The sequence below is a fragment of the Pristis pectinata genome, chromosome 3 (assembly GCF_009764475.1).
Source record: "Pristis pectinata isolate sPriPec2 chromosome 3, sPriPec2.1.pri, whole genome shotgun sequence".
NCBI classification, from domain to species: domain Eukaryota; kingdom Metazoa; phylum Chordata; class Chondrichthyes; order Rhinopristiformes; family Pristidae; genus Pristis; species Pristis pectinata.
This window is the reverse complement of record NC_067407.1, coordinates 78,722,501-78,743,485: the sequence shown is the minus strand read 5'-3', so window position 1 is coordinate 78,743,485 and position 20,985 is coordinate 78,722,501. Positions and strand designations below refer to the sequence as shown.

Sequence of the window (20,985 nt, the reverse complement as noted above, 5' to 3'; positions counted from 1 at the left end):
TAAAGATTTGCAGGAGAGAAGTTCAATACCAGCCCTGACCTATATTCAAGATGTAACACACAGAAATAGACCATCATTTCTTAGCATGCTGGTTTAACATTCCTCATGTGTTCTGAATGAATCCGCTTGAGAATAAGCAAGTGCATGAAACAAGTCAATGAGTCTGCTGCTATCTCCCACTACAAAGCAAATCAAACACACCCGCTGAGCAGTTAACATCACTGGAAAGACTTGGAATTGCTCAAAATGAAAAAAGAACCAATTAAATAGATCAGGCACAACTGTCAGAACTCGCCCACATTAGAAACAGAGGCAGAACGTACATAAAGAACAAACTGACTGCGCAAGAGAAGGATGAGTGTAAAGGCAGCTGATGAAAGGCTTTGTGCTATGCGGCATGTTTGTGGAAGGCAAAGGACATCTTCTTGCAAAGAAAAATGGAGCAAAACTGAAGGCGCTCACAATTCAGGCAAAAGCCAGTGTCGGGGTTAATGGCTGACTCACTACACCTCTAACACTGAAATGTAGAAAGAATTTCCTCCACCACTGTTGCACCTTGCCAGCACTGTGCACTGGCTACAGCATACAAAGAGGCAAGGTATGGAAGGATACAGTCCTAATGCAGGCAAGTGATATTAGTGTGGATGGGCAAAAAGGTCAGGATGGACGTGGTGGGCTGAAGGGCCTGTTTCTGTGTTGTACAAGTCCACAACACGCTGCATCAGTCTGCCTTCCTTCTTTGGCAGCACCTGTCAAACCTGTGACCTCTGCCACCTAGAAAGACAAGGGCTTCAAATGCACGCACAAGTCATTAATGTCAAGTTGCTCTCTGGCACGTGCAGCCTTTCAAACTTGAATATAATCCCCACGCCTTCATCTCCGCTGGGCCAATATCCTCAAACTGTTTACCTAGCTGTGGGGCTTCCATCACCACACAGATCACTGAGGTTAATAAGGCAACTCACTGCCACCTTCACAAGGCTGATCAGGGATGGGCAGTGGATGCCAACCTTACCGACCAGGCCCATTTCCCAATTATTCATTTTTAAGATGGGAAACTTGAGGAAGTAGGACACCATTGGGTCAAGATTGAACTGCTGCCCAGAGGCAAGGCTGAAAACGAATAGGTTTCCCCGTCTCATCCCTACCACTTTAGCAGGCAGTGAAGATCCGATAGAACAGAGGAAGGAGGCCCTATGGACTGGAAGCAGGGTTGGGTAGGGGTTTGCACACATTCCCCAGGTTGGAGGGGAAAGGGGATGTTTCTATAAGTCATGCTGCACCTCATGGTTTATCGTTTGCTCATGAGACTACCTGCATAATAGAACTTCTTCTGCACAGTATTTGAGCTCCCGGTCACAAATTATGGACACCAGTTATACGTCAATTCTGGTCTTTATTCTGAGGAACTTTTGTCCTTACCGATGGCTGCGGGGAGTGGCTATGTACATTTTATACATAAGCATGGGTCCATCTGAGAGCATTTCTGTGCACTGTTCACAAACAGAACTAAGTGGCACGTTACCTCGTGTGATAATGGGATTGTCACCAAGGTGCCTGGGTGATTATTTCCCTCCATTCTGTCAATGTTAAATAAAGCTGCAAATCAGGAAAGCTGCTTCCTTTGAGCATACCCTGGCTTTAAATCGATTGGAGTTGCAAGGGAGGGCGTGGGCAACTGATGAATCTATCCTTTAGTTCCACCGTGCTTGCACCCCAGCTCATCCATTGCCCGCTCAGATACCTGTGGGCGTGGATCCGGGAGTCTCTTCTGTGCCGCTGAAAGGTTAGTGGGGGCAGCATCTGGTGGATGGGAGTTGCCCTTCACCATACCTGCCTGGTGTTAGCCAACACCTGAAACCAGTTTGGAACAGTGCCACCAGCAAGACCAATGAGTCTCTGACATTTATTTCAAACGTTTATCCACCAAGTGCCTGGCTGACTCATTTTAGCTAGTAACATCATCACAGAATCTCAACAGATCAGCGCATTCGCATCTACAACCAGTCTTTAAAGGCTTCACCCTCTACATAGAATGAGCCTCAGCCCACTGAAAGGCAGACTCTTCGAAAGGGCTTTCCAATTAGTTCTATTCCCCTGCCCCTTACCCACATCTCTCCAATTCTACCCCACCCCCTTCAGTTTGCTTTTTTTTGTTAGGTTATTATTGAATCACCTTCCACCACCCTTTAAGGCAAAACCTTCCAGGCCACGACAGCAGACTGTGTGAAAGCATTTCCTCTCAGCCCCTCTCTACCCTTTCGCTGTCTGCCAGTGAAGGGGGTCTGTCAGTCTGAAAGCGCCTCGAGTGACACTGAGACGTTCACGTATCGTGTGAGACTGAAGCCTGACCTCAATATGACAGCTTTGTCACTTTGTCACTTGTGATGCATATCATTAAGGATCTATTTATTATTCAGCGTTTTACTCAGGCTACTTCATCTTGCAGTTGGCCTTCTCACAGTAACTAGACAGAGGGCTGCTTGGAATTTCTGTAGTCGACTAGTTGTTGCTGGGACTTTTCAAGATATAATGTAATGTTTATTCAGTTTGCAGCCCCTTTGATAGCCTAGGTTCAAGTGCTTGTCTAAGAGACCTGAGCACATAATCCAAATGATGCTTCTTGTGCAGCAGTGGTTCACTACCAGAGGTACTCCTGCCTTGTGTCTTGAGGCATTAAACAGAAATTCCTCATTTACAAGACCCTCATCTCCCTATCTTCAGGGCAGGACTATGGCTTTACCTTAAAGAGTAACTGTGGAGCTCTCTCTTGTGACCTGGTTGACTGACCAATGTCTCTGAAATACTTTTATTTCCTGATCAGGATCAGGATTTTGATTGCTGTCTGTTCAAATTTACACCGTGCTTCCTACATTTACAACAGAACCTACACTTTAAGTGGTGTTCCATTGGCTGCCAGCACTTTGCAATGTTCTGCAGTGTGTGGGAATGTTAGAAAAACGAGTTCTTTTTGTTCTTCTACAGAACTGCAAGTCAGTTGAACCATTTTGTTGAAAATATGGTGATTAACAGGATTTAATTATTTTTCAGAGCAGTGGCTTTATAAGGAGAAAGGTTGGATTAACAATGGACCCTAAAGCCCGCTAACATTGTAAATGAGCTGCCGTCCCAGTGAAGAGCTAGGTTGCTGTAAACCCTGATACCTGCCTGCATTATGGAGACTTCGAGGCTTAAGAGGGATCGTCATTCTCTCAGAGGGGAGCAAACAATCCATCACTTAATCACCATCAAATGATGCTGCGGCATGTAAGGGAGATCCGTCAGGATCAGCTAAGGTAAGTGCCAGGTGCAACAGCAACCCACCACAAACAGGCCTGGAAGATGAGGGCAGCACATTGCCTCACAGCTCCAGTGAACCGGGTTCAATCCTGACCTCTGGTGCCGTCTGTGTGGAGTTTGCATGTTCTCCTTGTGACAGTGTGATTTCCTTCCCAATGCTCCAGTTTCCTCCCACATTCCAAAGACATGGGGGTTTGGTAGGTTAGTTGGCCACTGTGAATTTCCATGAGTGTGTGGATGATAGAATCTGGGGGGAGTTGATTGGAAGGTGGGGAGAATTCAGATAGAAGTAGTGTGGGATGAGTGTAAATGGGTGCTTGATGGTCAGTACAGACTCGATGGGCTGAAGGGCTTGTTTCCACACTCTAAGACTCTTTCCAGTAAGCACCTGAATTTTTTCTTCACTCATGGGGCAGGAGCAGCTTTTAATCCCTATCCAAAGTGGCCCTAAAAAGGTGGTAGTGAACAGCTGCTACAGTGAAGGTACTTTTATTGTTGTTGGGTAGGGAGCTCCAGAGGTTTGCCCTGTGGTGGCTGCTGTTCAATGAGAATGGTGTGCAATGAGAGGGGAACATGTTAGGTGGTGGTATTCCCAAGCTCCTGCTGTCCTAGTTATAGAGGTTGCGGGTTGACAAGGCTTGGTCATTCGGTGCAGTACATTTTTGTAGATGATCCACATGGAGGTGGAGAGTGTGAATCTTTCGGATGGTGGATGGAATGTTAGTCAACTGGGCTGTGTTGTCCTGGATACTATCAGGAGTTTGATGCAAACTCTCCACTGGCCTGGAGCAGCTGCACTCTTCCAGGCTAGCGGAAAGACAGCATCACATTCCTGATTTGTGGCTTGGAGATGGTGGAAAGGTTTCAGAAGTCAGAAGATGATTCCCTTTATCACACTTATATTCATGATACTAATCTAGTTAATTTTCTGGTCAATGTAGATTCCCAAGACATTGATGGTCTCACAGTCAGTGATGGTACTACCATCACATTTCAAAGAATGCCACCCTGTCCATTCCCTTTTCTCTCTTCTACCTTTTGGGGGAAGATACAGGAGCTTGAAAGTCTGGACGTCCAAACTTAAGAACAGCATCTTTCCCTGGTCTGTCAGACTCCTGAATCAATCACCTCTTTCACATTCCCCTTCCCAGTGGTGCTGCCGTGTTCTCGTATTCTTAATTCTACCTCTCTCAGTTATTCTATTATTGTCACTTTAGTATTTCTTTGCACTACTTCGGATTGCGCTGCAATCTTTGCACCCAATACATCGACTGTCCATTTCCCTCCATAGAAACTGCCTGATTCACTGAGTTCCTCCAGTGCTTTGTGTATTGCTAGTAATATTTAACAGCTTTAAATGTAACTATCTTCAAGATCTGTACTTATTATTAATGAATAATAATTACACAGTAGAATATTCTGATGATTTTGCTTTCCAGCCACAGATTGGCTCCCATGTTTCACAATTTTTGTGAATCAGCAGACCAAAGTGTTGCTCTTTCCACCTTGGGTTGTCATATTTGGAAGAGGTAGAGACTGTGTACAGAACGGTCTCAGTAGGAGCTGCCTGGTGGATCTAGGAACAAGGCTTCCCACAATGGGAGTGAAGACAGGCCATTAGTGAAAGCCAACAACGGAAGAGCTTGGATTTATTTCGTGCCCTTCATTGACTAGTGGGTGTCCTCAAACAGTCGCAGCCGAAGTAGTTCTTGCAAAGTGCGGTCACTGGAAAATGGCTGGGAAACATCGCAAGAGGGACTGACCTTGCCCCTGAATTTTTGAGCTCCATGTGGTGGGAACACTGATTTGTAGAATGTCCTAAATTTACAGGAGCAGAAGGTGTCTTGGCAGCAGTGCAGACAATAACACTAAAGAAATTTCTAGCATACCATAAGGATTGCTAAGGTAATACATTGGAACAATCAGGAGTTTTTAGTACTTCCATCACACAACAACATCAGGATGATAGATATTATTTTTGTTACAAAGAAATACCAAGCAGGTAAGTAGTAACACTGCAGCACTGTGAAAGCAAGAGGATATATAATAGCTCCATCACAGACCCCAGAGGGGGTTTATAATTCCAAGACACAGTGAAAGCAGATGCGCATGTAACAATCTGCTTACCTGCCAATCAGCAGAAACTCTCCCAGTACCCCAAGTCTTCTCATTGCTATCAGCAGGCCTCTCACCGTCATGCCTTCACAGAAGCAGACGACAACTCTTGCCTTTGGCAGCCTTTCCCTTAATTTTCTCAGCAGCCGGTCGAAGGCTTTCTCCCCGGCGTTGCTGTAGATTTTACCCGAGTGTGCAATGCAGAGTCCCTCCTGTGCTGCTAACTCCTTGAAAGCCTCCATCCCACTCTCTCCATAGTTCCCTAAAATAAAGACAAATCAATTTTGATTAAGAGGCAACGTGGATGATGATGTGATATCATGACATAACCACTATAGGCAGTGTCCTTCATGGGTACTCCCACCTCTGCTTCAGAAGGTTATGGGTTCAAGTCCCACTTGTACACATTGTTGAGCCTGTTACTCCTGTGCGGAGGAGATGGGAGTTTACACTGTTGGAGGTACAGCCTTTTGGATGAAGTGATAAACTGAGGTTAACCTGATCTCTAAGATGGACACAAAAGATCCTAGGCCACTATTTTGACAAGGAACAAGTGTTATCTTCCTGATAGTTTGGCCAATATTCATCTTACAACAAACTTTGCAAACATTGATTCTGTCATTTATCTCTGGTTTGTGGCTTTTGCGTTTACAAATTAGTTGTCATGTTTTCTTTATAACAATAGTGGCAGTATTTCAAAAGTATCTATGAAACCTCCCTGAAGTTGTGAATAACTTTGTATAAATTCAAATCAACAATCTCCATGTGTTTAACATCTCATGAGCGAATGCTGATTCATCGCTTTGCTATTCCTGAGAAACATTGCATTTATTGTGAAGACTTCAGTTATTTGGTGCAACACTGCTTTGTGCACTAAGTGAATGGGGCTGTGAGAGAAATTCATTACCTTTGTTTGTTTTTTGGTTTTGTTCAAGTCCTTTTATATCAGTCAGATAACGTAAGCGGCCTAACCATAGGTCAGATTCCTGTACCAAGCTCAAACCAAAACAGTCCTGCACACTTCATTAGCTACAGGCTGAAGAGAGAAAGCATTCGATCTTGAGCAGCAGTGTGTGATTAGTTGTGTTGGCATCTGATCGACAGCTGAGATGTGACTGACAGTTCCTTTCAAATGAGAGAGCTGAGATGTGCAATGTCCAGCAAGTGACAGTAACTCCCTATAGGAATAGGTTCTCCTTGATGTGAGAAAGGAGAACTGGAAGTGTAATGAGGAGGTGGTTAAAAAATCCAATGGAAAAAGGCAACTTGTAATCTTACAGAAGCATCATTAGTTATGTAGCACATTTAAAGGAGGACACTTCTCAGGGGCATGATCAGTCAAAAATAGATGCGATGCAAAATCTGAAGATGATGGGAGTGGTGAACTACAATTGGCTGAAGGAGTCGATGTGGTGGTGAAGCAAGAAGGTTCTGGGAAGGAATTATGCTGTGAAATTCCTTAAAAGAAGATTGTAAATGACAATTCTTTACAAAGAGCTGTTTAATTGTTATACAAACTTAGAGGCAGGAGTAGGTCACATGGCTTCTCAAACCTGCCTCCCATTAAATACAATCGTGCCTGATTTGATTGTAATCTCAACTCTGCATTCCTGTCGACCAGCAGTAAACTTTCTCCCCTTGCTTATCAAAAATCTATGCAGCACTGCTCTAAAAATATTCACAGACTACTTCCACCAGCTTTGAAGGAAGAGAGATGCAAAGATTCTCAACCCTGAGAGAAAAAATCCCTCATCTCTGTCTTCAATGGACCTCGGTTATTTTTAAACAATCCCCACTAGTTCTAGATTCCCCCACAAGAGGAAACATCCTTTCCATTTCTACCCTGTCAAGACCCCTCAGGTCCCCCTCATTCTTCTAAACTCCAGGGGATATGAAACACATTACAGTCTTATGGACCCAGTATCAAATTATAAAACTACATGCAGCTTGTTTTCTCTGTTGTTATCAGAACTGGCCATTTTAACCAGTTATGTGGTATCTTGTATAATTGGAATTCTAAGTTACATGAAGATGCAATTCCTTCTGTAAAATATATATTTTTAAAAATATGTATCATATTAATTAAAAGACATTTGGATATGTACATGGATGGAAGGGGTTTAGAGAGCTATGAGCCAAACATGGGGAAATGGGACTAGCTTGGTGGGCACTATGGTCAGCATGGAAGAGATGGGCTGAAGGGCCTGTTTCCATGCTGCTTTACTCTATGATTCTTGTTACTTCCCCGGTAAGTTCAACTTGGTTTATTAGTTATAAATTCTCCATTGCAAATCAATGCTGGTTTACGCTGCCCATTTATATTTGTCCAAATAGTTGGTCAATAATTTGCTAATAAAGGTTTCTACTAACCTCCCTGCAATTAATTTTTGACTAGTAACCTAATGTCTGATATTATTTCACTGACACTTTTAAAGTGCGGAAGTGTAATTACCAATTTTCCAATCAAAGCAAGTAACTTCTGAGTCAACAGGGTTTTGGAAAGTCCATGTGCATGTTATAGTGAGCTTGATGGTGCTCACAATTGTAGAAGCATGAAGACCATTGGATCCCTTGTGACCGTCTGAAGAAAGCCAAAGTAACATTTCAATCAGATCTACCTCTCATCTATGATTCATCTCCTCTGAGGATTTATGAACATGAAGCACATACAGTTTTACTATCTGGGGAGCATCCTCCATTATAGTGTTGTCATTGATGCTAGGACCAATGGTCACCTTTCTAAAACCAGTGCTACTTTTGGGCATTTGACCAAGTAGCAATGGAATGAGCATGGGACATCTCTGAAGACTAAGGTGCATGTCTACAAGGCTGTTGTGTGGTCCAGCTGAGAGTCTTGAACTGTCTCTTGATGCCACATTTTGACAACTTTCGTTTGCAATGTCTTTGAAAAATAGCAGATATACCATGGATGTAGTTGTAACCTGCAAGTGCACTAAACTCTTGGAAAACCAACGTGGACTAAAAATCAATTGGAAATTCTATCTATCATTAGGAACCAAATGGAGAAGGTGTGAAGGTTGTGTTGTAATTTCCAAACAGGTTGTAAACTGAGAGGAAATCCTGCAGGACCTGTTTATACAAACATAAAAATCTTCTCTGCTGTAAGTCATCCATCTGTGATATTGGCTCAGTTTTTCTTTCTCTGTCAGGCACTAACCTGCTGGGCTCATCCCACCACTCTGCATTTTGCAACATTTTTGTTGTTTGTAGCATCACCCTCTAACTGCTCCCATTAGCCCACTAAGTGGATGACCTCTACAACCTATTCCCTCATCCAATCACAGATATTCCCTTTGTTTTATCGATCCCTTTCCCCTATCTTCTATACAACTTAAAACACACACTTGTTTTTCTCTTCCTCCCAGTTCTAAAGAAGGATTTTCGACCTGAACTGTGGACTTGTTTCTCTTTCCACAGATGCAGTCTGACCTGCTGAGTTCTTCCAGCACTGTGATTCAGATATCCAGGATCTGCAGTTTCCTTGATTTGTATTAACCTTCTCTGAGCCTCTGCAAGTGTGGCTGTCACGAAAGATTTACAAGTCCAACGTATAAGTTCCAAGGATGGCAAAGGGTTAACTGATACACCAATCTCATGAAAGGAGGCAGTACATATTACAGCTGATAATCCTCGAAAGAGAAACCTCTGTATATTGGACACTAAAATGTGAATAGGAAATCAGGCAAGTATATAAATAGTTGAACAGAGTCTGAAACCAGGATGCTGTTGCTGCTGGGATTAATTCAAACCCAACAGGATGTTGAAAGTGGTAAATGTCAGAGCCATCACCAGAATAAAACCCATTCTCCAGCTTTTCTGAATGCTGATAAGCTCAAACATTTTCCCCATCAAACCATTTCTCATGTGCTAATGGTTGAACAATATTCTTTATTCCATGCTCCACTATCCTCTCCTACCGGATTCCTTCTTCTTCAGCCCTTTGCCTCTTCAACTTATCTATCACCTTTCAGCTTATTACATCTTCCACACCCCACCCCCACCCACCTACCTTCCCCCTCTCACTTGGACTCACCTATCACCTGAAGTCACTTATCCCCTGCCTGCGTGTGCTCCTTCCCCTCCCCCCACCTTCTTATTCTGGCTTCTGCCCTCTTCCTTTCCAGTCCTGATGAAGGGTCTTGGCCTGAAACGTCGACTGTTTATTTCCCTCCATGGATGCTGCCTGACCTGCTGAGTTCCTCCAGCACTTTTTGTGTATTGCTCCAGATTCTAGGATCTGCAGAATTTTTTGTGTCTCTGTGAAAAGTGTACATTACCTTTTTGAACAGTTTATGGGTCCTGTAGCAGGCAAACAGGATGAAGGTGGTACAATCAAAGGAGAGTCTGTGTCATATTATCATGGGTATTATAAAAGGAGGGAGGTTCAGGGAAAGCTCAGGAATGAGGGTAGAGCTGTACCACATTCTGGGTGATCGTCAGGGTGATTTCTGTTCAAAATCAACTAGAGCTGAAGAGTAGGTGATGTTTGAAGTCAAGGGATGGCTTGCAAGAGAACTATGGACAGAGTTAGTCACCTGTCCAGAGAGCAGTGCATGTGAGTGGATGTGGTAGTTACAGTTATGGGTTAAAGCACTGTAGGTACAGAACATGCTGGGAACACGTAGTGGGTCAGACTGCATCTGTGGGAAGAGAAGCAGAGCTAACGCCTCAGGTCGAAGAGCCTTTGTCAGAGCCAGGAAGGGGACAATAGAAGCTTGTAAAGAGGGGGTTGGGCAAGGGGGATGTTTCTGATAGGGTTAGACTGGGGTGACCATGGGGAGAAGCTGTAAACAAGGTTATCTGGTCAATGAGTGAATGGGAGTAGTTAGAGAGTAAGAACATAGACAGAAGAGCATAGGAAAAAGAAGGAAATGCAGAGCAGAAAGACGCTTATCCACTAACATTCTCACCTGTAGAGTGCCGAGCTTATCCATGCCTTGGCATACAGATAACCAGCAACGGCCAAGTTACACCCTACTCCTCCACATCACCCCCCACCACCACCACCCCCCCCCCCCCACACCCAATCACCACCATCAACATCTTAGGAAGGCTGCTAACTATAGAGGTATAACTAGGACAACACTGGCAACAAGAACAACAGAAAGCTGGGGAACCTACAGGTCCCTCACCTCCAGACCTTTTGAGAAGTCCATGCCAAATACAAGGAATAGGCCAGAAATATCAAGGAATGCTACTTACATACAGACATAAAGGGCCATCAAGTAGCGTGACATTGTCAAGTTGAGAATATTTAATGTTCAGAGTCTTGGTCATTGAACTAGACATGTACTCTCTCCATCACAGGCACCATACATCTGGAATATGTACGGACTACAGAACACATCATGGTAATTCACAAAGGTTACTTCAAGAGTATTTCCCGGCTCCACACCCTCAGCCACGGGTAGAACAAAAGCAGCAACACTGTGGGAATATTATCATCATTGACTCCAAGTCAACGTTCACCATCTCTGGGCTATAATTCGGGAGCACCCTCTGTAATGTGATCATCACCAACATGTGGACTGCAACAGCTCACAAGGCCACATTCCCATGGTAACCAGCAGTGGGCAATAAGTGTGACATTGCCAGTGGTGAAATCTCAGAAACCAACAAGAATTTATACTCTCGATTAAGGGTGTTAGAGAGCTAGGAATTTGGACCAATTTATGGAGGTGTAATTCAGTGTACCTTTAGTATATAACTACAATACTCCCAACAAGTGGTCCCATCACCACTTTCTCTAAGGCACAAAAGGATGGGCAATAAATGCCAGCTTTGCACACAATGCCCAAAAAGTCCCCATTTTAAAGTTATACATTCTATTCACATACCTTCATTGTAAATTCCTATGTCACAGAGTCATAGAGTCATACAGCACAGAAACAGACCCTTCGGCCCACCACATCCCTGCCGACCTTTTTGCCCATCTACACGAATCCCATCTGCCCATTTTAGGACAGTGTTTAACTATACCTTTCCTGTTTAATTATCTGTCTAAATGCCTCTTAATCTTAGTAATTGTATCCAATTCCACCACCTCCTTTGGCAGCACATTCCAGATATCAACCCCTCTCTGTATAAAAAACTTACACCTCAAATCCCCCTTAAAACTCCTTCCTCTCCCCTTAAACCTATGCTGTGTTGTTTTCGATACCCTGCTACGGCAAAAAGATTTAGACTGTCTACCCTATCCATGCCTCTCATAATTTTATCTACTTCTATGACAATGCCTGCATTAATAATGGATTGTCAAAACAAACCAGTCGCATATATCTGGAAGTTCATCCTGGTTGGTAGCAATGAATTGTCTATATCATAGCGCCAACCTCTGAAATTCATCCCACTGAGTTTCTAGGCAACTGTAATTACTTCCTCATGTCAGAGGAGGCACCACAGTGCCTCCACCAGAAGGAGCGTGTAATTATAGCATTACGTATTAATTTGGTGGAAAGAGGACATATGAATTTATAACGGAAAATGTTGACAAGAAGGATAGATTGTCTTAAAATTTTTATTACGTTAGCTGGACCCATAAAACACCAGGGATACAATCAGAGGACGACTCACACGCCAGAAATGGTTCAACTTCAGTTTTCAATTAAATAGAATTTAATTGATGGTGTAAAAATAAAATTCAGACAGCCACATGAGAAATGGCTGTTCATTAGCTAGTAGGTGTCAAAGTGAGTTTTAAATGAATCTAAATTGTATTCAGTCAGAGTGCACAGCTGATTTCACAGCTCACAGGGAGGAATTATATGTCCCAGCCTCCCAATTATCCAGCACTTGAACTTGTAAGGTCCTGTTGGATGACTTGTTAGGTCTTAGTCAACATCACTAGCTGGGCTGAGGAGCTGAAATGTGGACAGATTACACAGAATCTCCATCACCCCATTCCCCCATCCCACAGTATGGAATAATGGAATTATACATTGCAGGAGGCCAGTTATTCATCATACCTGTGCCTATGCTTTGTTGGTACAACCCAGTTAGCACCACTGCCCTGCTCTTTCCCGATAGTAATTTAGTCTTTGCCTTTTTGAGAGTTTATCCAATTCATTTTTGAAAGTTACTATTGAATTTGCTTCCAGTGCCTTTTCTGGCTTAAGATCATGAAAACATGGAAACTTTCTGTACTAAAAATAATCTCGTCGTCTCCCTATAGAACATTTTTACCAATTACTTTAAATCTTTGTCTTGTAGAAAGCAAACCTCTTGCCAGTGAAAGCAATTTTGCTTTAATTTATTCATTTTTAGGGACCTAGGTTTGCTGGCAGGGATAGTGTTTATTGCCCATCTTTAATTACCCTTGAGGAAGTGATAGTGAGCCATCTTCTTGTATCAGGGGACTCCGGATAGAAATAGTCCCACCAAATTGTTGGCGAGGGAGTTCCCGGATTTAGAACCAGTGACGATGAAGGACCAGTAATATATTTCCAAGTCAGGATGATGTGGGACTTGGAGGGGACAGCGTCAACTCTCTCACTGTGGCACTGAATGGATGATGTGTTCAGGTGGGACTTGAACCTATATGTTCTGACTCAGAGGCCAAAGTGACACTGATTAAACAACAGCTAACACCAATAATTACAGATGCACAAGAAAGCCATTATGCTTTACTTTGCACTGCTTTAGCTATTGGCAAATTTGATTTTAACTAAAGCTCATTAGAGTTCAGCTTAGTCCTATTTGAAACGGTTTTTCAGTTCTAGTCAAACGACAGGAACTCTTTGAAGTTCATCAGCTCCTGAATATCTACAGCTTGCCCACCAATAAATCATCTGTGAGGCAACTGTCTTTGTTCCAGCATTTAAGATGCCTGAAAGCAAATTTGGCTGATTTAACACACAGGGATTAGCCGTCTTTCAGACAGATTTCCTGCAGTTTCACTCACTCTGACAATAAGATGAATTTGAGGAATTTTGGCATTGAATTTAAGCTTCCTTGCAGAAAGCGTAACCTGCCACCTCCTGGTCCACCTTGGTCCTGTTGCAGCCTTACCTTAGTGTGCATCATGCCAGCTTCTTCTGCAGTGTGTACCCTAACACTGAGTCCCTTTCTCCTTTCATCCCTCTTCACACTAATCATCATTGGCTTCTGGTTGGGCAACACCTCCAGTTTGTAACAACTCAATTCCCATCATAGTTTTCCAATTCCACTTCAGTCTTTCCCTCCCCCACCTAGCTCACTCCTCACATCCCCAAGTTACTGACAAAGGGCCTTTGATCTGAACCTGATTCTCTCTCCACAGGTGCTGCCTGACCTGCTGAGTGTTTATTCGCTAACTCCACATCGGCCTGGGTCCATGCTCTGGGATTGCCTCTACAACCCTTTCCACAGCTCTTCATCTCCATCCTCGTTTAAGTAATGCATTAAAATCTATCCCTTTGACCAAGTCATTGATAAGACTATATTAATTGGTTGTTCTTTGGCTTAATGTCAAGTTTTGTTTGTTATCACTACTGTGATGTGCATTGTGACATTTTACTGTGTTATAGATGCTCTACAAATTCAAACTTGTTAAGGTCTCAAATTGTCAAATGTGTGCAGAAGTACACATGAAGATGCTGAAATAAAGGTACTAAACAGCACCTTTCAGACTCTTCCTCGGATAGGTTTAGAAGGACCTCTTTGACGGGCTTGTACAGTGTGTCCCACTCATGATCAGGAACATTTAAAGCATTTGCACTACATGTCCACTCCTTTATAGAATCTGACTAATGCTCCTGTGCTGTTGGAGTAAGGTACATGTTCATCCCCATTCTCCACAAGATGCCTTGATCAACATTAGTGGAACCAACTGAAACACTGATGACACCCAGTTCTTTTGTTCCACCTCCTTTCTCTACCTTCTAACTACCTCTGTGGTGTAGGATTGCTCTTCAATATCGGGCCTCCAGTGTGTTAGTTTCTAGCTGGATCTTAGAAAGATCACAGCCCTGCTATGAATCCCAGACTGTTATCTCTGATTCCATCTTCTCTCTTCAGGTACCTTTGATCAAAGTGTCTGAACCTATTACATTGACACCTATTCATAGAATCTTACTACCCTTTAACCCACCAAGTCCTTACCAACGATCAAGCACCAATCCCACACTAATCCCATTTTATTCTCCCCATCTTCCCATCAACTATCCCCCAGGTTCTACCACTCACCCACACACTAGGGGCAATTTACAGCATCCAATTAACCGACCAACCTGCCCGTCTTTGGGGTGTGAGAGAAAACCAGAGCACCCGGAGGAAACCCAGGCAGTCACAGGGAGCACATGCGAACTCCACACAGACAGCACCGGAGGTCAGGATCGAACCCTGGTCACTGGCGCTGTGAGGTGGCAGCTCTACCAGCTGCCACACTCTGCCACCGAAGCAGATGGAAGCAAATCCACATAGATAATCTTCTTGGCCTTTTGGCTCAGATGATGTGTGGTTTCTGGCAGGGGAGAGACCGTGATCAGAACAGCGGTTCTGCCAGGATGATAGTCACGGAGATAGATTTGCGGGTGAACGCGAACATTGATGTTGAAGAAGAAAGAAAACCACAGTGACTCTTCGCGATCAAGTGGCTTCCTGATGAGAGCTTAACCTGCTGACGTAGGGGTGGATCCTAATGCTGATTGGGAAACCAACCTAACACTCTTTTCCAGCAAATTACCTGCTATAATCATTCAGCTCCATCAATATTGTGGCAGGGACAAGCGCCTCAGGAGGAGCACATGGGATCCGAAACACTGTCAGGGTGGCAGTGAAGGACCTTATCGAGGGGAATCCCTTCACCAGAGATCATCCCTTCATCAAAAGGGTCCTACTGGAGTGCTGCAAGTTTGAGGTGAAGGAATCTACTGCCTCCAGGACTTCCCAGGTAATGGGTACTTTGACATTACCTTCAAGTACCTGGTGGGATGGCAGAAGATGCTACAGGACTTTCAGGAGAAGGGGAATGGGACTCTGCTGTCACTGCTGAAGGTGCAGCCACTCTTCACCCTCCCCACCCAGAAGGAGTGCGTGATTACGGTGCACATGTTCAATCCACATGTGCCCGTTATGGACATCCTCACCTTCCTCGCTCGTTACTTCGAGGGAACAGGAAGCTGTGTGGATATCAAAGACCTGTTTGGGATCTGGACCAGCAAGTGTCAGGTGAAGGTCAAGCTAAGGGTGGATGCAAATGGTGCCATCATCCACCCTCCCTCAGTGTTTGCCACTGGAGGGAACCATGGGTAGATGGTATATGCAGGGCAACCCAGACTGTGTAGTAACTGCAACAAACCTGGACACGTGGCGGCCCAATGCAGTGCAGTCATCTGCAGGAACTGCAAGCAAGAAGGCCACCAGACGAAGGACTGCAGAGAAAGCAAAAGTTGCAACCTGTGCGGGGAGGCAGGCCATCCCTGCCCAAAACGTGCCTGTACCTATGCTCAGGCAATAAGAGGGGGAGCTGGCACCGACAATCCCCGGAGGGGTGTTGACGCCCCGTCCCCCCCCCCCCCCCCACCCCACCAGTTTCGAGGCCCCAGCAGAGACTGAGACCAGGGCTGAGGAAAAGCCAACTGCCTCGAGCTCCCAGACCCCAGCCACAAACCCCCAGGTCCCCCCCCCCAAGAGGAGGAGTCAATGGAAGAGGGGAGGGCAGAAGGACAAGAGGGGGAATGGCAAGTGGTGAAAAAGAAAAAGTCCCAGAAGACACAATCTAAGAGACAACGGGCTGCAGAGAGTAAAACTAATGGGAAGAAAAGGGCAATGCAACAGACAGATGCCAGCAACCTCTCCTCGTCAGAGGATGAAGCAAATAAGGGAAACCATTGATGCAGGCAGAGTAAGTGCCAAAATGGAGGGGACAAGGAGGTAGGAAGGCCACAGACTGATACGGGTGAGGAAGAAATTCAGCCTGTTGGCACCCCCCTCAACTCCAGGAGACCAACGCACCCCAGCTCTGGGAGACTGGGGAGCAGCATAGAGGTCAATGGCCCCCCAGCTCCGGGAGCAGCACAGCATCTAGCACACCCCAGCTCCAGGAGACCAGGAGCAGCACGACATCTGGTACATCCCAAATCCGAGAGATGGATGGTACAGAACAAACAGATCCAGAGGGTAGAACAGGAACAGAGACTAATCTCCCCCCAGTGACACCACCAGCATCACCACACCCTGGGGAGGACCATTCCCAGTACCTGAGCCCAAAAAAAGTGCTACAGTTCACCAAGGTTCTTTGCACGAGAGCTCAGGCTGATTGATAATGGACAGTATTTGTGATCCCTGAGTTCAAATAACTATGGAGATAATACTCGCATCTCTAAACGTGTCAGTCAAAGTAACAGTTCAAGACAGGTGTGACTTTTTTACAGGAGTGTGGGCTGCCACACCTCTGCACCTCTGCAACTATTGGAGGTGGTCACAGTGGTGGTCCCAGGGATTGTGTGTATGGTTGGGTGGGGGGGGAGGGGGTGGATGGTGGGTAGGGTGGTTGGAAATGATAGTTGCGCATCCACCCTGGGGATTCTGCTGCGGGGAGGTAACTTCTCTATCACTGAAGTCAAAGAGGTGGTGGGGAGGGGGCAGCTCCTTGTGGCTGATGTAAAGTACCATAACAATCCTCTTGGCTAATTAATGTGTACGCCTCGCCCGTGCTGAGCGAACGACTAGCTGTCCTCAAGCAGCTCCCACTGCTGCTGGCGATGTCCCTACCAGTCGTTCTGGCCGGTGACTTCAACTGCATCATTGATGCAGCTGGACAATCCGGCAGTGCCAGCAGGAGACTGGACAGCAGCTCCAGACTCCTGATGGAAACGGTTAAAAATGCAAAGTTGTGCGATGCCTTCAGCACCCCTGCGGGTGGAGCACAGTCACAATAACTTGGACCAGAACAGACAGCTCAGTATGGTCCCGGATAGACTTCCTCTTCACATTGAAGGCAGTCACAGTCAGGTCCACCGACGTCACGCTGATGTTCTTCTCCGACCACTGCCTCCTTCGTGCCTCCTGTTACCTGCAAGAGGACCTGAAGGCAGACAGGGGAATGTGGAAGTTGAATGTCAAGCTGCTGACCCCAGAGAACATCGAGGAACTAAAGAGGGAGTACACAGGCTGGAGATCCGGGAAGCCCTTCTTTGACTCCCTGATTCACTGGTGGGAGGCAACTAAGGGTAACATCAAGAGGTTCTTCATCCTCAAAGGTGTTCAGAAAGTTAGACAGAGTCAGAGGGAACTGCGTCAACTCCAGACAGACTTGCAGCAACTTCTCCTTCTGCACCAAGACCTCGCTTGGCTGGCGGTAAGAGGTGCCCTCACAGTCAGAGCTTTCCTCTACAGATGACATATCACCCCTAATATACGTTGCCCTCGGGATGGCTGCGAAGAAACAGTCACCTACCTCTTTGCAGACTGTGGATTTGCTGAGAGGGTGTGGAGACGGATGCAAGGGCCAGTGAACCAATTCATCCCCAGCAGCTGCGTTACAGAGGACGCTCTGATCTATGGGCTGTTCCCAGGGACACACACCAAGATAGACATCAAGTGCTGCTGGAAGGTCATCAGCTCGGTGAAAAATGCCCTTTGGTCTGCCCAAAACTGGTCGGTCTTCCAGCACAGCGAGATGTCCGTAGGGGAACACTGCTGACTGGCACAGTCCAGGCTGCAGGAGTACGTGGTGAGGGATGCACTGAAGCTGGGTGCAACCAATGCTAAGGCTCTGTGGGGAAGGACCACAGTCTCGGGTCCTTCTGCTGCCACACATGAAGGGCCCGAGTTGGGTGGGGAAGCCCCTCAAACAATGAAAGGGGTATCACCTTAGGGAGACATGTGAGTGGCAATAGTGCCATGTTTGTTTGTGTGTTTTGTTTTCTCTTTAAAGTTTTACTCGACTGAATGTAACAACCATGAATGTTAAAGTTTTTTTGTTTTTTTGCACTTTCTTCCTTTATATATATTTTTTATTATGAATAAAGTTTATTTTTGAAAAATAAAAAAAAATCAGCATCTGTGCTGCTGAAATCCATATCCATGCCTTTGATCCCTTCACTCTGGATTCTTCCTGTGCCTACAACCTTTGTGAAGTTAAGCTCACCCAGACCTCGGCTGCCTATATCCCGACCGGCAGCAAGTCCTGATGGCTGTTGACCTGGATGAGCTCCTGCAGCCTCCATGTTTTTTCCATTTAAAAGTCACATCTCAAGGTCTCACCCTGATCTTCACATCTGACGCCTCCCCTGGCTTCGGTGCTAACTTGGGTTATTGTTGCATTCACATCTCCTACTTCACTGCTGACAGCCCTGCTTTCAATCACCTATGTCCTGAAAGCTGTGGAATTGCTTCCCCAGACTCCCCATCCTCTACACTTCCTTAGAACCTACCCTTTTCGACCAAGCTTTCAGTCCACCCTGTTCGACCCTCCCCCATTACAGGTCCTCCCCAGGTTACGACTGGTCTCCGTTCCTGTGAGCTGTTCATAACCCAAACAACTTGCTAGTCAGAAATGCGGCCGCGAACCAAGTTCCCACATGGCAGAAGATGCCTGCAGCCCCACAGCAGGTGGCAAATCCATCCTGCTGGTCTCATAAAAACTCGTTCATATGTACGGGCTGTACATAAGTCAGACGTTTGTAACCTGGGAAGGGTGTGTACTTTTTAACGATAGCTCTGAAGCATTCTGAAGCATCGTTTGCTTCAAAGGTGCTTCTAAATTCCAAAGTGAGATTTTATGACTCAAAGCATAAGGCTTTGCATTACATAATATATAAGTTGAATCAACACCGCACACAGATCTTCTCTAATCCCTCTGTCTTGGCTCCATCCCCTCCGCTCTCAAATGGCTGTTAAGACAGTCTTTGTCATGATTTTGCCTCTACCCTCTCCCCTACTTTCTGAGATGCCACTTTTTTTCCTCCTGTTTGTCACCCGTCTTTTCCCATGGTCTGTCAAGTTAAGAAATTCAAGTTGTTCCTCATTTAATGAGACATACTGGCAAGAACCTGTGACAAATAGTCCTAATTTAAATGCATTTTCTTTGATGCGTCATGGGTGATGGATACACTGGGGGGAGGGGGGAGGGGGGAAGGGAATGTAAAAAAGTAACACCTTTACATAGACATCTCAAACACATTGCCCTTTAAAGTATGGAAACGGGCATTCGGCCCAACTGGTCCATGCCGACCAAGATTCCTATCTAAGCTAGTCCCATTTGCATGCGTTTGGCCCATATCCCTCTAAACCTTTTCTATGCATGTACCTGTCCAAGTGTCTTTTAAATGTTGTTAATGGACCTGCCTCAACCACTTCCTCTGCAGCTCATTCCATATACTGACCACCCAGTGGGTGAAAAAGTTGTCCCTCGGGTTCCTATTAAATCTCTCCCCTCTCACGTTAAAACCTATGCCCTCTAGTTCTTGATTCCCCAACTCCAGGAAAAAGACTGTGCGCATTCACCCTGTCTATGCCTCTCATGATTTTATACACCGCTATAAGATCACCCCTCATTCTCCTACACTCCAATGAAACAAGTCCCAACCTGCTCAACCTCTTTCCACAACTCATTTCCTCAAGTCCTGGCAACATCCTAGTAAATCTCCTCTGCACTCTTTCCAGCTTAATGGCATCTTTCCTATAGCAGGGTGACCAAAACTGAACACAATATTCCAAATGCAGCCTCACCAACGTCTTGTATAACTGCAACACAACATACCAACTTCTATACTCAGTGCCCTGACTGATGAAGGCCAGTGTGCCAAACACCACCTTCACCACCCTCTCTGCCTGCAATACAACATTCAGGGAACCATATACTTGTACTCTTTGGTCCCACTGTTCTACAAGACTCCACAGGGCCCTACCTGTACAAGATGTACAAGACCCCAGGTGTACAAGATGATAAGAGGCATAGATCAAGTGGATAGTCAGAGACTTTTTCCCAGGGCGACAATGGCTAACATGAGGGGACATAATTTTATGGTGATTGGAGGAAGGTATAAGGGGGGTGTCAGGGGTAAGTTTCTTACACAGAGAGTGGTGGGTACGTGGAACGTACTACCTACAGTGGTTGTGGGGGCAGATACATTAGGGACATTTAAGAGACTCTTAGATAGATACATGAATGATAGAAAAATAGAGGGCTATGTGGGAGGGAAGGGTTAGATAGATCTTAGAGCAGGATAAAATGTTGGTACAACATTGTGGGCTGAATGGCCTGTACTGTGCTGTACTGTTTTGTGTTCTATGTTCTATGTTCATTCACTGTGAAAGCCCTATCCTCATTTGTCTTCCCAAAATGCAACACTTTGCACTTAGGTGGCCACAGGGAAATGGCACCAAATGGATTGCTCTAGGAAGAGCAGACCTGAGCTCAACAGGCTGAATGGCCTCATTCTCTGCTGTAACAGTTCAATGATTCTATGAGACCAGGGAAAAGCTACACTCATTCTGTGGATGTGGCCTCACTATTTGTAATCCTTTTACTTCTGGTGTCTGCACTGCCTCAGTGAGCAGTCCTTCTTTCCACTGAGTGGTCAGTTCTGGATTCAGTTGTCTCTCTGGCGGCATGAACACAATAGT

The 20,985-nt window shown here is 45.3% G+C and overlaps 1 protein-coding gene across 3 annotated transcripts in view; it reads right to left on the bottom strand.

Annotated features, from left to right (window-relative positions):
- Positions 1-20,985, bottom strand: part of LOC127567794 (metabotropic glutamate receptor 1-like) — a 150,145-nt gene that overhangs the window by 113,102 nt on the left and 16,058 nt on the right. For all 3 annotated transcript variants that reach the window (XM_052010853.1, XM_052010854.1, XM_052010855.1), the window contains exon 3: positions 5,428-5,677. In XM_052010853.1, the coding sequence (XP_051866813.1) occupies positions 5,428-5,677 (250 nt within the window). The remainder of the gene's footprint in view (positions 1-5,427; positions 5,678-20,985) is intronic.